Raw genomic sequence first — 16,112 nt, 5'->3', positions numbered from 1 at the left:
GCAAAAACAGAATCCTAAATCTATACAGTATTTATTAGCATAAAGTACAATTTAAGTGATTCGTCTGCCTTAATCTCCAGAGGTAGTGGGACTCATTATTTTTGTATGTTAGTTAAAGATGTTTATTTTTTGTCAGTTTATTTTTACATTTTGCTGTTGAATTGCAATTAGAACCCCAAATTGTTGTTTGTCTACAACTGGCCAAAATGGGTAGGACTGCCCAATATTTAGATTTTAAATAGATTGAGCAATTACCATTCTGTATATCAGTGTTCTGAAAGGCATGGATAAGTTTGGTTGCTGGAGGGTATGCTTATCCATGTAGTGCCATATTGTAAGATCTTGGGGTGGGCAGCAAAGTATGCTGGCTCTAAATTTAGAAATACATTAATGTATGACCCAAAGTGGTGCTATTATCATGTAGTGTAGGACCGCTGTTTATAAATGAAACAGAACAAGAACATAATACGTCTTGTCCATATTACAGTCTGAAGGGTACACAGCAGGACGACAGGCAAATCGGGACGAATTCCCTTCAGCTTGGACCATGACCGATTGCCAACACACCCCAGGAAGATTTAATGAATGACGGAGCAATCACTGTTCTGTCCTTTATTAATATGCACTGGGTCGCTTGCGATATCTTCCGGTTGCCCTATCGGAAGAGTATGCATGCAACCTGCAGGAGCGTACAATCGTGGTTATAAACTGCACTATGTAGACGATCTGTCGTGATGAAACTGCAAATCTTCCCAATATCATGCTAGTGTGTATCCAACCTTAGACACTTTTCTGGACTCACCTCTGAGGCCACATTGTCATTAATCACTATGTTCCCAATTTCATCCAGAAGCTGAGCCAGAGAGGTCAATGTGGTGGTGACTGTAGCAATGTTTTCCACAGTCCTCAGCCAGAGGAGTTTATCCAGCTCCCAGTCAGTCAGTCCTTCGTTCCCGGGGTTTTCAAGTTGGTAGTTCTTGGGCACATAGACCTTTGATATACCCAAAAGCAGCCTGGGGAAAAACAGACAACCATACAGAAAAATACATGGCGACGCCATTAAAAATAAATTTTAGGCATGAAAAACATTTCGCTATTTGAAGAAGAGATGCCTTACCGCAGCTGTGTCAGGAAAACCTCCATCACTTTCACCATATCAATATCAACGCGTACCGGAAACTCCAACTCATCCGAATTTCCGTAATCCACATTATATACCTGGAAACATTGTATGTATTCTTATTGCAGAGAAAAGGACATGAAAATAAGTAGAACACCCACCACCAGGGAGCGTTTGGAATAAAGTATGCTAAAATGATACTCTACAATACAAAGGTACGGAGGTAGTTGGACAAACTGGAAATCATTGAGACTATGAATCAATAGTGTAATCATGAAGATGGCCATTTGCAACGTATGATGTATCCACCTTACCCATATTACTACAACACAAAATAGGAAGCAGGTAAAAGTAATCTAGCAATAGGTGAAATAATGCTTCTGCAAATAAGCAACATGTTAAGGTAGGCTTACCAAGATGTGAGCAAAACCTTAGTTTAAAACTAAGAAGCAGTTCAACATGAAAAAAACAAAAATACTGGTGCATTACTATTTATATGATTTTGTATTATTATTGTTTTTACTTAGAAGTTTTTGAAATTTACATCCACAAGATCACAATGAGCATAATAAACAGAAGACATGACAAGTGTGTAACATTACAAGGATTAGTATAGCGCTCCATAATATTTGAAGACCAGAGAATAAAATAAAAATTACACAACAGTAAATGTGATCAGCCTGAGAGAAACATAGCATATTAAACACAACAAGTATGAGAGGCCCAGTTGTATTCAGGAACACAATATGTGGAATGACGAACAGGTACCAATGTCAGAAGGAACATTAAGGAAAGAAGAAACTGGGGCCGCTACTTATCAAACAAACAAGTAGTAGCAATCAACACATGGAAAGCCTACACAACTATTTATACGGTATTACTTTTACATAGATTAAACACATACAACAAAGATTACACCTCAACCAGTAGATCAATTGACAAGTTGTTCTCTTTCCCTTTTCTAACATTGCTTGGTATTATGTTACCTGGTAGGTTTGCTAGTAGGGAGTGCTACCCAGTTTAACTACTATAACACAAATACACAGAAACAGAAACTGTTGTTTGGGTGCACTAAGAACCTCACAATTTAGCTATTAAAATATAACCTTTATTAATATTGTCTTAAAATGCGACATTTTAGATTCAGCCGTTAATATTAAAAATGGAAAGTGTGAATAGAAAATTAAAGAAAGTGTGTTCTGATATTATATTAAAAATGGTGTAACTTATATTCTATGCTAGTAAATGTCCCTGTAAGCTAGACAGGACATTTACTAGAATAGAATATAAGTTATACCATTTTTAATATAGTATGAGAGCCACAGACGGACCCGCTGGGCACTGTTATATGGAATTGGAAATAATTAAGACCATTGTGTAAGTAGACTAATTCATTGCACCTTTCTTAACATCAGGATTGATATATTTATAATACTCGATATATTTATAATCTCGTGGTTAAATGCACACCATTTAACCACGAGATGAAAAATAACATGAAATAACGAGAAGAACGTTGTTTATTAGAACAAAAAAATAGCAATAGATGTTACAATAACAGAGGGATACTGTTGAATGTATCAAAAATAAATAACATTCTACTGCTATGTTACAGGGTATATTGTAACTGTCAAAATGTATAAAAATTAACCGTATTAAATGATTCAAGCTCCAATTTATATGAGCTACATTTTTGGAAGAGAGAGAATCAAAATATACTGAGATATTAGCAGGATTATACAGCTACGATTACATACATTTCAGCAGGGGCTATAATGCCTTTATTGGAAGGGTATTTTCAGACTTGGGGGGGCCTATTTAGTAAAAATTTTTTAGTATCACCTGAATGTATTAAACTGCTCCAAATGCCCTTTTCATGAAAAACTGCTCCAAACCCTTTAATTCACTTTTTTTTTTTTTTTTTTAGTAACCCACATCGCATTCCCCATACTTATAATGGGAAATGTGATGTGGCCCAAAAAAAAAAGTGAAAAAATACCGCAGTGTGCCCTGTGATAATCTTGCCAGGTTAGGCTGGCGAGTTCACAGGGCAGCACTGCGATGTGCACCCTTTTGCGGGGACCCTGTAGAGTGATCAGCTATGTGTTTCCGATGGACACACAAGCTGATCAGAGTGTAAAATTTAAAAAAATAAAAAGTAAAAAAAATCAAACAAACAAAAAAAACATATAGGTGTCCGCTGCTCCTGTGAGTGCTGCTGGGCGCCCCATATGCTGTGCTGTGAACCCAGTGCAGTAAAGTGACACTGCAAAACGGCAGTGCACTTTACAGCACCGGGGGTCACAGCGCAGGAGAAGGACCCGGCAGCCTCCTGAAGCAGCGCGGACCGGCTCCCTGGACAGGCGAGTATACTGATCTTCTGGGGGGGGGGTGTCGACCGTGTGGCGGTGATAGCGGCGATGTAGGCAGGGGTGGCGCATGCGCAGCAGTACATCGGGGTATTTTTTTTACAAAAAATACCCCGATGATGCTGTGAAGAGGCATCATCGCAGGGACAGAGCTTGACCGCAAGCTCTGTCCCTGCATGCGATAATTGATGCATCCCTGCGATGTAATCAATTATTGCAGTGCGAGTTGGGGCGATTTTATCACCCGTCATCCGCATCCTGGATGCGGATGGTGATAAATAGGCCCCTTGGTCATAACAGCCTCTGTATAAAAGATTTCATACGATTTTAAACACACTTTCTTTAATTTTCTATTCACACTTTCCATTTTTAATATTTCATTACGGCTGAATATAAAATGTAGCATTTTAAGACAATATTAATAAAGGTTATATTTTAATAGCTAAATTGTGAGGTTCTGAGTGCACCCAGACGACAGTTTCTGTGTGTTTGTGTTCCTAATATAATGGAGTTCGGGTTGCCGGCTGATCTCAAACGTTTTTTTCCAAGAGGCAATCACTTACAAGGCAAAACCATGACTTGTAATTGATTGTCCATTTAAAATAGCAGCCCGCACCTCTGGCGATCTCAGACTCCATTACATCTCACCATAATGGTTATAAACTGGGCATAATATAGAAGAATTTTAGTAGATTATCTCAAAAAAAGATGTAATTAAGCAAACAGCCTCGACAGCAGGCACTGAGAAAACCACACCCTGCTGCCTACCTCATCTCACTGCATATAGCCCATGTTTCTACAAATACTGTATGGCCTTGTTCATCAGTGTTTAGCCAAATCATTTGATCATTTAAGATTAACCCCCCTCCCCCCCCAAATAAAAATAAATAAAAAAATAAATAAACCCACACATTTCCATTAATTCACCTGTGAAATGTGCTTACCATGATACCCCCCCAGCGTGGGCTGTGAAACGCGTTGGAAGGCACTCTTTTGCCATCTTTGTCCTGGATGTAGAGGGGAGAATGAAAGTATTCCGGGACATACAGTAAAAAATTCAATACAGGGTATAGAGAGGCGGCACTGGAACCTGAAAAAACAAAAGAAGTTGAATTCAAAAAGGTAACAAAGTATCCAAACTGGTAGAATCTTTAGACTACATAATACACTGTACATCCACAACATTTAGAACTAACAACTAATATTAAAGTTCAAGCCACGGTGCAATTCATATATATGCTATAATGTATTATCTAGTACACAATCCTGTGAATCTTTACAATTTAACAGTAATGTATAAATATATTATAGTAAAATCAAATAATACAAAAGGTTTTGTGGTCATTAAGTTAATGCAAGAGTCCTTACCGAGTCTTGCCTCTACAGGGTTAATGACGTGAGGCAAATTGTGTGCATTCAGGGTGTAGCTGGAAGTATCCCTCTCATAGCGAGGGTTGACCCCAAGTATGGCATAATACAGGATCTAAAACAAGCATATACATGCACTTTTTATTAATTATTTTGCAATATTAGTTATAAGCCGCCAACTAAACAGTATCACTATAATAAAATATTAATATAGCATAAAACAAGATAGTATCAATTTAAAAATAAGAATTTACTTACCGATAATTCTATTTCTCGTAGTCCGTAGTGGATGCTGGGAACTCCGTAAGGACCATGGGGAATAGCGGCTCCGCAGGAGACTGGGCACAAAAGTAAAGCTTTAGGACTACCTGGTGTGCACTGGCTCCTCCCCCTATGACCCTCCTCCAAGCCTCAGTTAGGATACTGTGCCCGGACGAGCGTACACAATAAGGGAAGATTTATGAATCCCGGGTAAGACTCATACCAGCCACACCAATCACACCGTACAACCTGTGATCTGAACCCAGTTAACAGCATGATAACAGAGGAGCCTCTGGAAAGATGGCTCACAACAACAATAACCCGATTTAGTTAACAATAACTATGTACAAGTATTGCAGACAATCCGCACTTGGGATGGGCGCCCAGCATCCACTACGGACTACGAGAAACAGAATTATCGGTAAGTAAATTCTTATTTTCTCTGACGTCCTAGTGGATGCTGGGAACTCCGTAAGGACCATGGGGATTATACCAAAGCTCCCAAACGGGCGGGAGAGTGCGGATGACTCTGCAGCACCGAATGAGAGAACTCCAGGTCCTCCTCAGCCAGGGTATAAAATTTGTAGAATTTTGCAAACGTGTTTGCCCCTGACCAAGTAGCTGCTCGGCAAAGTTGTAAAGCCGAGACCCCTCGGGCAGCCGCCCAAGATGAGCCCACCTTCCTTGTGGAGTGGGCATTTACAGATTTTGACTGTGACAGGCCTGCCACAGAATGTGCAAGCTGAATTGTACTACAAATCCAACTAGCAATAGTCTGCTTAGAAGCAGGAGCACCCAGCTTGTTGGGTGCATACAGGATAAACAGCGAGTCAGATTTTCTGACTCCAGCCGTCCTGGAAACATATATTTTCAGGGCCCTGACTACGTCCAGTAACTTGGAATCCTCCAAGTCCCCTAGTAGCCGCAGGTACCACAATAGGTTGGTTCAGGTGAAACGCTGAAACCACCTTAGGGAGAAATTGAGGACGAGTCCTCAATTCTGCCCTGTCCGTATGAAAAATCAGGTAGGGCTTTTATAAGATAAAACCGCCAATTCTGACACGTGCCTGGCCGAAGCCAAGGCCAACAGCATGACCACTTTCCATGTGAGATATTTCAAATCCACAGATTTAAGCGGTTCAAACCAATGTGATTTTAGGAACCCCAAAACTACATTGAGATCCCAAGGTGCCACTGGAGGCACAAAAGGAGGCTGTATATGCAGCACCCCCTTGACAAACGTCTGAACTTCAGGAACTGAAGCCAGTTTTTTCTGGAAGAAAATCGACAGGGTCGAAATCTGAACCTTAATGGATCCTAATTTTAGGCCCATAGACACTCCTGTTTGCAGGAAATGCAGGAATCGACCCAGCTGAAATTCCTCTGTAGGGGCCTTCCTGGCCTCGCACCACGCAACATATTTACGCCAAATGCGGTGATAATGTTTTGCGGTTACATCCTTCCTGGCTTTGATCAGGGTAGGGATGACTTCATCCGGAATGCCTTTTTCATTCAGGATCCGGCGTTCAACCGCCATGCCGTCAAACGCAGCCGTGGTAAGTCTTGGAACAGACAGGGTCCTTGCTGGAGCAGGTCCCTTCTTAGAGGTAGAGGCCACGGGTCCTCTGTGAGCATCTCTTGAAGTTCCGGGTACCAAGTCCTTCTTGGCCAATCCGGAGCCACGGGTATAGTTCTTACTCCTCTCCGTCTTATAATTCTCAGTACCTTGGGTATGAGAGGCAGAGGAGGGAACACATACACTGACTGGTACACCCACGGTGTTACCAGAGTGTCCACAGCTATTGCCTGAGGGTCCCTTGACCTGGCGCAATACCTGTCCAGTTTTTTGTTGAGGCGGGACGCCATCATGTCCACCTTTGGTTTTTCCCAACAGTTCACAATCATGTGGAAGACTTCTGGGTGAAGTCCCCACTCTCCCGGGTGGAGGTCGTTCCTTCTGAGGAAGTCTGCTTCCCAGTTGTCCACTCCCGGAATGAACACTGCTGACAGTGCTATCACATGATTTTCCGCCCAGCGAAGAATCCTTGCAGCTTCTGCCATTGCCCTCCTGCTTCTTGTGCCGCCCTGTCTGTTTACATGGGCGACTGCCGTGATGTTGTCTGACTGGATCAGCACCGGCTGACCTTGAAGCAGAGGTCTTGCTAGGCTTAGAGCATTGTAAATGGCCCTTAGCTCCAGGATATTTATGTGAAGTGATGTCTCCAGGCTTGACCACAAGCCCTGGAAATTCCTTCCCTGTGTGACTGCTCCCCAGCCTCGCAGGCTGGCATCCGTGGTCACCAGGACCCAGTCCTGAATGCCGAATCTGCGGCCCTCTAGAAGATGAGCACTCTGCAACCACCACAGGAGAGACACCCTTGTCTTTGGTGACAGGGTTATCCGCTGATGCATCTGAAGATGCGATCCGGACCATTTTCTAGCAGGTCCCACTGGAAAGTTCTTGCGTGGAATCTGCCGAATGGAATTGCTTCGTAGGAAGCCACCATTTTTCCCAGGACCCTTGTGCATAGATGCACTGACACTTGGCCTGGTTTTAGGAGGTTTCTGACTAGTTCGGATAACTCCCTGGCTTTCTCCTCCGGGAGAAACACCTTTTTCTGGACTGTGTCCAGGATCATTCCTAGGAATAGAAGACGTGTCGTCGGGATCAGCTGCGACTTTGGAATATTGAGAATCCAACCGTGCTGCCGCAACACTACTTGAGATAGTGCTACCCCGACTACCAACTGTTCCCTGGATCTTGCCCTTATCAGGAGATCATCCAAGTAAGGGATAAATAAAACTCCCTTCCTTCGAAGGAGTATCATCATTTCGGCCATTACTTTGGTAAAGACCCGGGGTGCCGTGGACAAACCAAACGGCAGCGTCTGAAACTGATAGTGACAGTTCTGTACCACAAACCTGAGGTACCCTTGGTGAGAAGGGTAAATTGGGACATGGAGGTAAGCATCCTTGATGTCCAAAGACACCATATAATCCCCTTCTTCCAGGTTCGCAATCACCGCTCTGAGTGACTCCATCTTGAATTTGAACCTTTGTATGTAAGTGTTCAAGGATTTCAGATTTAAAATAGGTCTCACTGAGCCGACCGGCTTCGGTACCACAAACAGCGTGGAATACCCCTTTCCCTGTTGCAGGAGGGGTACCTTGATTATCACCTGCTGGGAATACAGCTTGTGAATGGCTTCCAATACCGCCTCCCTGTCGGAGGAAGACGTCGGTAAAGCAGACTTTAGGAAACGGCGAGGGGGAGACGTCTCGAATTCCAATTTGTACCCCTGAGATACCACCTGAAGGATCCAGGGGTCCACCTGTGAGTGAGCCCACTGCACGCTGAAATTCTTGAGACGGGCCCCCACCGTGCCTGAGTCCGCTAGTGAAGCCCCAGCGTCATGCTGAGGACTTGGCAGAAACAGAAGAGGGCTTCTGTTCCTGGGAACTGGCTGTTTGCTGCAGCCTTTTTCCTCTCCCTCTGCCACGGGGCAGAAATGAGGAGCCTTTTGCCCGCTTGCCCTTATGGGGCCGAAAGGACTGCGCCTGATAATACGGCGTCTTCTTATGTTGAGAGGCTACCTGGGGTAAAAATGTGGATTTCCCAGCAGTTGCCGTGGCCACCAGGTCTGATAGACCTACCCCAAATAACTCCTCCCCTTTATAAGGCAATACTTCCATATGCCTTTTGGAATCAGCATCACCTGACCACTGCCTCGTCCATAACCCTCTTCTGGCAGAAATGGACAGCGCACTTACTCTTGATGCCAGTCGGCAAATATCCCTCTGTGCATCACGCATATATAGAAATGCATCTTTTAAATGCTCTATAGTCAGTAATATACTGTCCCTATCTAGGGTATCAATATTTTCAGTCAGGGAATCCGACCACGCCACCCCAGCACTGCACATCCAGGCTGAGGCGATTGCTGGTCGCAGTATAACACCCGTGTGAGTGTATATACATTTTAGGATATTCTCCTGCTTTCTGTCAGCAGGTTCCTTAAGGGCGGCCGTATCAGGAGACGGTAGTGCCACCTGTTTAGACAATCGTGTGAGCGCTTTATCCCCCCTAGGGGGTGTTTCCCAACGTGCCCTATCCTCTGGCGGGAAGGGGTATGATGCTAATAACCTTTTAGGAATTATCAGTTTTTTATCGGGGAAAACCCACGCTTCATCACACACTTCATTTAATTCCTCAGATGCAGGAAAAACTACAGGCAGTTTTTTCTCACCAAACATAATACCCTTTTTAGTGGTACTTGTATTATCAGAAATATGTAAAACATTTTTCATAGCCTCAATCATGTAACGTGTGGCCCTACTGGAAGTCACATTCGTCTCTTCATCGTCGACACTGGAGTCAGTATCCGTGTCGGCGTCTGTATCTGCCATCTGAGGTAACGGGCGTTTTAGAGCCCCTGATGGCTTTTGAGACGCCTGGACGGCACAAGCTGAGTAGCCGGCTGTCTCATGTCAACATTTTTGTCACGTAATTCCTTCCATAAGCTCAGCCACTCAGGTGTCGACTCCCTAGGGGGTGACAACTCCATTACAGGCAATTGCTCCGCCTCCACACCATGTTCCTCCTCATACATGTCGACACAATCGTACCGACACACAGCACACACACAGGGAATGCTCTGATAGAGGACAGGACCCCACTAGCCCTTTGGGGAGACAGAGGGAGAGTATGCCAGCACACACCAGAGCGCTATATATATATATATATATATATATATATATATATATATATATATATATATATATATATATATACATATACAGGGATAACCTTATAGAAGTGTTTTTCCCCCAATAGCTGCTGTTTTATTAATACTGCGCCTAATTAGTGCCCCCCTCTCTTTTTTAACCCTTTCTGTAGTGTAGTAACTGCAGGGGAGAGCCAGGGAGCTTCCCTCCAACGGAGCTGTGAGGAAAAATGGCGCCAGTGTGCTGAGGAGATAGGCTCCGCCCCTTTTTCGCGGACTTTTCTCCCGCATTTTTATGGATTCTGGCAGGGGTTAAAATACATCCATATAGCCCTAGGGGTTATATGTGATGTATTTTCGCCAGCCAAGGTGTTTTTATTGCTGCTCAGGGCGCCCCCCCCCAGCGCCCTGCACCCTCAGTGACCGGAGTGTGAAGTGTGCCTGAGGAGCAATGGCACACAGCTGCAGTGCTGTGCGCTACCTTGGTGAAGACTGATGTCTTCTGCCGCCGATTTTCCGGACCTCTTCTTGCTTCTGGCTCTGTAAGGGGGCCGGCGGCGCGGCTCTGGGACCGGACTCCGAGGCTGGGCCTGTGTTTGGTCCCTCTGGAGCTAATGGTGTCCAGTAGCCAAGAAGCCCAAGCTGGCTGCAAGCAGGCAGGTTCGCTTCTTCTCCCCTTAGTCCCTCGATGCAGTGAGCCTGTTGCCAGCAGGTCTCACTGAAAATAAAAAACCTAAAACTAAACTTTTTCTAAGAAACTCAGGAGAGCCTCCTAGAATGCACCCTTCTCGGCCGGGCACAAAAATCTAACAGAGGAGGGTCATAGGGGGAGGAGCCAGTGCACACCAGGTAGTCCTAAAGCTTTACTTTTGTGCCCAGTCTCCTGCGGAGCCGCTATTCCCCATGGTCCTTACGGAGTTCCCAGCATCCACTAGGACGTCAGAGAAAAATGGGTTATCAAGTTAAAGTGATAGCTTGGTACATAGCTTCTTTAAGAGGAACAAGAGATCCCGGTCATATTCTGCAATAGTAACCACTTGGTCAGACCAATACAAGGATATGGTACATAATTTAAAGTGCCGTAACCTAATCATGTATGGATTGAGAGTGCCATGAATGCTGGCATTACTCGACAGTAACTGCCTGTAATTGTCACTTTTCTATTGAGGATTATGGATGATGTGTTAATTTACTGATTGCACAATACCAATCAAATGCAAAGATGTAGTAAAATATAATATCTCAATTTCTCTAACGTCCTAAGTGGATGCTGGGGACTCCGTCAGGACCATGGGGAATAGCGGCTCCGCAGGAGACAGGGCACAAAAATAAAGCTTTAGGATTAGGTGGTGTGTACTGGCTCCTCCCCCTATGACCCTCCTCCAAGCCTCAGTTAGGTTTTTGTGCCCGTCCGAGCAGGGTGCAATCTAGGTGGCTCTCCTAAAGAGCTGCTTAGAAAAAGTTTTTTAGGTTTTTTATTTTCAGTGAGTCCTGCTGGCAACAGGCTCACTGCATCGAGGGACTTAGGGGAGAGAATTTCAACTCACCTGCGTGCAGGATGGATTGGATTCTTAGGCTACTGGACACCATTAGCTCCAGAGGGAGTCGGAACACAGGTCTCACCCTGGGGTTCGTCCCGGAGCCGCGCCGCCGACCCCCCTTACAGATGCTGAAGATTGAAGGTCCGGAAACAGGCGGCAGAAGGCTCTTCAGTCTTCATGAAGGTAGCGCACAGCACTGCAGCTGTGCGCCATTGTTGTCACACACTTCACACCAAGCGGTCACGGAGGGTGCAGGGCGCTGCTGGGGGCGCCCTGGGCAGCAATATTTTAATACCTTATGGCAAAAGAATACATCACATATAGCCATTGAGGCTATATGTATGTATTTAACCCATGCCAGTTATCTGAAACTACGGGAGGAAAGCCCGCCGAAATAGGGGGCGGGGCTTATTCTCCTCAGCACACAGCGCCATTTTCCTGCTCAGCTCCGCTGTGAGGAAGGCTCCCAGGACTCTCCCCTGCACTGCACTACAGAAACAGGGTAAAACAGAGAGGGGGGGCATTTTTTGGCAATATATTGGATATATTTAAGCTGCTATAAGGAACAACACTTATATAAGGTTGTTCCCATATATATTATAGCGCTTGGGTGTGTGCTGGCAAACTCTCCCTCTGTCTCCCCAAAGGGCTAGTGGGGTCCTGTCTTCGATAAGAGCATTCCCTGTGTGTCTGCTGTGTGTCGGTACGTGTGTGTCGACATGTATGAGGACGATGTTGGTGTGGAGGCAGAGCAATTGCCGATAATGGTGATGTCACCCCCCAGGGAGTCGACTCCGGAATGGATGGCTTTGTTTATGGAATTACGTGATAATGTCAGCACATTACAAAAATCAGTTGACGACATGAGACGGCCGGCAAACCAGTTAGTACCTGCCCAGGCGTCTCAGACACCGTCAGGGGCTGTAAAGCGCCCTTTACCTCAGTCGGTCGACACAGACCCAGACACTGAATCTAGTGTCGACGGTGATGAAACAAACGTATTTTCAAGTAGGGCCACACGTTATATGATCACGGCAATGAAGGAGGCTTTGCATATCTCTGATACTGCAAGTACCACAAAAAGGGGTATTATGTGGGGGGTGAAAAAACTACCTGTAGTTTTTCCTGAATCAGAGGAATTAAATGATGTATGTGATGAAGCGTGGGTTAACCCAGATAGAAAAATGCTAATTTCAAAAAAGTTATTAGCATTATACCCTTTCCCGCCAGAGGTTAGGGCGCGCTGGGAAACACCCCCTAGGGTGGATAAGGCGCTCACACGCTTATCAAAACAAGTGGCGTTACCGTCTCCTGATACGGCCGCCCTCAGGGATCCAGCGGATAGGAGACTGGAAACTACCCTAAAAAGTATATACACACATACTGGTGTTATACTGCGACCAGCCATCGCCTCAGCCGGATGTGCAGTGCTGGGGTCGTCTGGTTGGATTCCCTGACTGAAAATATTGATACCCTGGATAGGGACAGTATTTTATTGACTATAGAGCAATTAAAAGGATGCTTTCCTTTATATGCGAGATGCTCAGAGGGATATTTGCACTCTGGCATCGAGAGTAAATGCGATGTCCATATCTGCCAGAAGGAGTTTATGGACGCGACAGTGGTCAGGTGATGCGGATTCCAAACGACATATGGAAGTATTGCCGTATAAAGGGGAGGAATTATTTGGCGTCGGTCTATCGGATCTGGTGGCCACGGCAACTGCCGGAAAATCCACCTTTTTACCTCAGACCCCCTCCCAACAGAAAAAGACACCGTCTTTTCAGCCGCAGTCCTTTCGGTCCTATAAGAACAAGCGGACAAAGGGACAGTCATATCTGCCTCGGGGCAGAGGAAGGGGTAAGAGAGGGCAGCAAGCAGCCCCTGCCCAGGAACAGAAGCCCTCCCAGGGTTCTGCAAAGCCCTCAGCATGACGCTGGGGCCTTACAAGCGGACTCAGGAGCGGTGGGGGGTCGACTCAAGAATTTCAGCGCACAGTGGGCTTGCTCACAGGTGGACCCCTGGATTCTGCAGGTAGTATCTCAGGGTTACAGGTTGGAATTCGAGAAGTCTCCCCCTCGCCGGTTCCTAAAGTCTGCTTTGCCAACGTCTCCCTCAGACAGGGCGACGGTATTGGAAGCCATTCACAAGCTGTTTTCTCAGCAGGTGATAGTCAAGGTACCCCTCCTACAACAGGGAAAGGGGTATTACTCCACGCTATTTGTGGTACCGAAGCCGGACGGCTCGGTAAGACCTATTCTAAATCTGAAATCTTTGAACCTGTACATACAAAAATTCAAGTTCAAGATGGAGTCACTCAGAGCAGTGATAGCGAATCTGGAAGAAGGGGACTTTATGGTGTCCCTGGACATAAAGGATGCTTACCTGCATGTCCCAATTTGCCCTTCACATCAAGGGTACCTCAGGTTCGTGGTGCAAAACTGTCATTATCAGTTTCAGACGCTGCCGTTTGGATTGTCCACGGCACCTCGGGTCTTTACCAAGGTAATGGCCGAAATGATGATTCTTCTGCGAAGAAGAGGCGTATTAATTATCCCTTACTTGGACGATCTCCTGATAAGGGCAAGGTCCAGAGAACAGCTGGAGGACGGAGTAGCACTAACCCAACTAGTGCTGCAACAACACGGGTGGATTCTGAATTTTCCAAAATCTCAGTTGACCCCGACGACACGTCTGCTGTTCCTGGGAATGATTCTGGACACGGTTCAGAAAAAGGTGTTTCTTCCGGAGGAGAAAGCCAGGGAGTTATCCGAACTTGTCAGGAACCTCCTAAAACCAGGGACAGTGTCTGTGCATCAATGCACAAGAGTCCTGGGAAAGATGGTGGCTTCTTACGAAGCGATTCCATTCGGCAGATTCCACGCACGAACTTTTCAGTGGGATCTGCTGGACAAATGGTCCGGATCGCATCTGCAGATGCATCAGCGGATAACCTTATCGCCACGGACAAGGGTGTCTCTTCTGTGGTGGTTGCAGAGTGCTCATCTGTTAGAGGGCCGCAGATTCGGCATACAGGACTGGGTCCTGGTGACCACGGATGCCAGTCTGAGAGGCTGGGGAGCGGTCACACAGGGAAGAAACTTCCAGGGAGTATGGTCAAGCCTGGAGATGTCTCTTCACATAAATATACTGGAGCTAAGAGCGATTTACAATGCTCTAAGTCTGGCAAAACCCCTGCTTCAGGGTCAGCCGGTGTTGATCCAGTCGGACAACATCACGGCAGTCGCCCACGTAAACAGACAGGGCGGCACAAGAAGCAGGACAGCAATGGCAGAAGCTGCAAGGATTCTTCGCTGGGCGGAAGATCATGTAATAGCACTGTCAGCAGTATTCATTCCGGGAGTGGACAACTGGGAAGCAGACTTCCTCAGCAGACACGATCTACACCCGGGAGAGTGGGGACTTCATCCAGAAGTCTTCCACATGATTGTGAACCGTTGGGAAAAACCAATGGTGGATATGATGGCGTCCCGCCTCAACAAAAAACTGGACAGGTATTGCGCCAGGTCAAGAGACCCTCAGGCAATAGCTGTGGACGCTCTGGTAACACCGTGGGTGTTCCAGTCAGTGTATGTGTTCCCTCCTCTGCCTCTCATACCAAAAGTACTGAGAATTATACGGCAAAAGGGAGTAAGAACGATACTAGTGGCTCCGGATTGGCCAAGAAGAACTTGGTACCCGGAACTTCAAGAGATGCTCACGGAGGATCCGTGGCCTCTACCTCTAAGACGGGACCTGCTTCAGCAGGGACCGTGTCTATTCCAAGACTTACCGCGGCTGCGTTTGACGGCATGGCGGTTGAACGCCGAATTCTAAGGGAAAAAGGCATTCCGGAAGAGGTCATTCCTACACTGGTAAAAGCCAGGAAGGAGGTGACTGCACAACATTATCACCGCATTTGGAGAAAATATGTTGCGTGGTGTGAGGCCAGGAAGGCCCCCACGGAGGAATTTCAACTGGGTCGATTCCTACATTTCCTGCAAACAGGATTGTCTATGGGCCTCAAATTGGGGTCCATTAAGGTTCAAATTTCGGCCCTGTCGATTTTCTTCCAGAAAGAATTGGCTTCAGTTCCTGAAGTCCAGACTTTTGTAAAAGGAGTACTACATATACAGCCCCCGGTTGTGCCCCCAGTGGCACCGTGGGATCTTAATGTAGTCTTGGATTTTCTCAAATCCCATTGGTTTGAGCCGCTCAAATCGGTGGAGTTGAAGTATCTTACATGGAAAGTAACCATGCTACTGGCCCTGGCTTCAGCCAGGAGAGTATCAGAATTGGCGGCTTTATCATATAAGAGCCCATATCTGATTTTCCATACGGACAGGGCAGAACTGCGGACGCGTCCTCATTTTCTGCCTAAGGTGGTGTCAGCGTTTCACCTGAACCAGCCTATTGTGGTGCCTGCGGCTACTAACGATTTGGAGGATTCCAAGTTGTTGGACGTGGTCCGGGCATTGAAAATATATATTTCAAGAACGGCGGGAGTCAGAAAGTCTGACTCACTGTTTATATTGTATGCACCAAACAAGATGGGTGCTCCTGCTTCTAAGCACTGAGCAGACGATTGCTCGTTGGATTTGTAGCACAATTCAACTTGCACATTCTGTGGCAGGCTTGCCACAACCTAAATCTGTCAAGGCCCATTCCACAAGGAAAGTGGGCTCATCCTGGGCGGCTGCCCGGGGGGTCTCGGCATTACAACTCTGCC

General features: G+C 46.0%; 1 protein-coding gene across 2 annotated transcripts in view; it reads right to left on the bottom strand.

Annotated features, from left to right (window-relative positions):
• Positions 1 to 16,112, bottom strand: part of PIGS (phosphatidylinositol glycan anchor biosynthesis class S) — a 72,975-nt gene that overhangs the window by 21,415 nt on the left and 35,448 nt on the right. For both annotated transcript variants that reach the window (XM_063955980.1, XM_063955979.1), the window contains exons 8-11: positions 4,858 to 4,972; positions 4,434 to 4,579; positions 1,118 to 1,218; positions 803 to 1,013 (exon numbers count right to left, since the gene is read on the bottom strand). In XM_063955980.1, coding sequence (XP_063812050.1) covers positions 803 to 1,013; positions 1,118 to 1,218; positions 4,434 to 4,579; positions 4,858 to 4,972 — 573 coding nt within the window. The remainder of the gene's footprint in view (positions 1 to 802; positions 1,014 to 1,117; positions 1,219 to 4,433; positions 4,580 to 4,857; positions 4,973 to 16,112) is intronic.

The sequence above is a fragment of the Pseudophryne corroboree genome, chromosome 2 (genome assembly GCF_028390025.1).
Source record: "Pseudophryne corroboree isolate aPseCor3 chromosome 2, aPseCor3.hap2, whole genome shotgun sequence".
In the NCBI taxonomy this organism is placed as follows: Eukaryota; Metazoa; Chordata; class Amphibia; order Anura; family Myobatrachidae; genus Pseudophryne; species Pseudophryne corroboree.
Note: the sequence above shows the minus strand (reverse complement) of the source record. Positions and strands in the feature narration are given on the sequence as shown.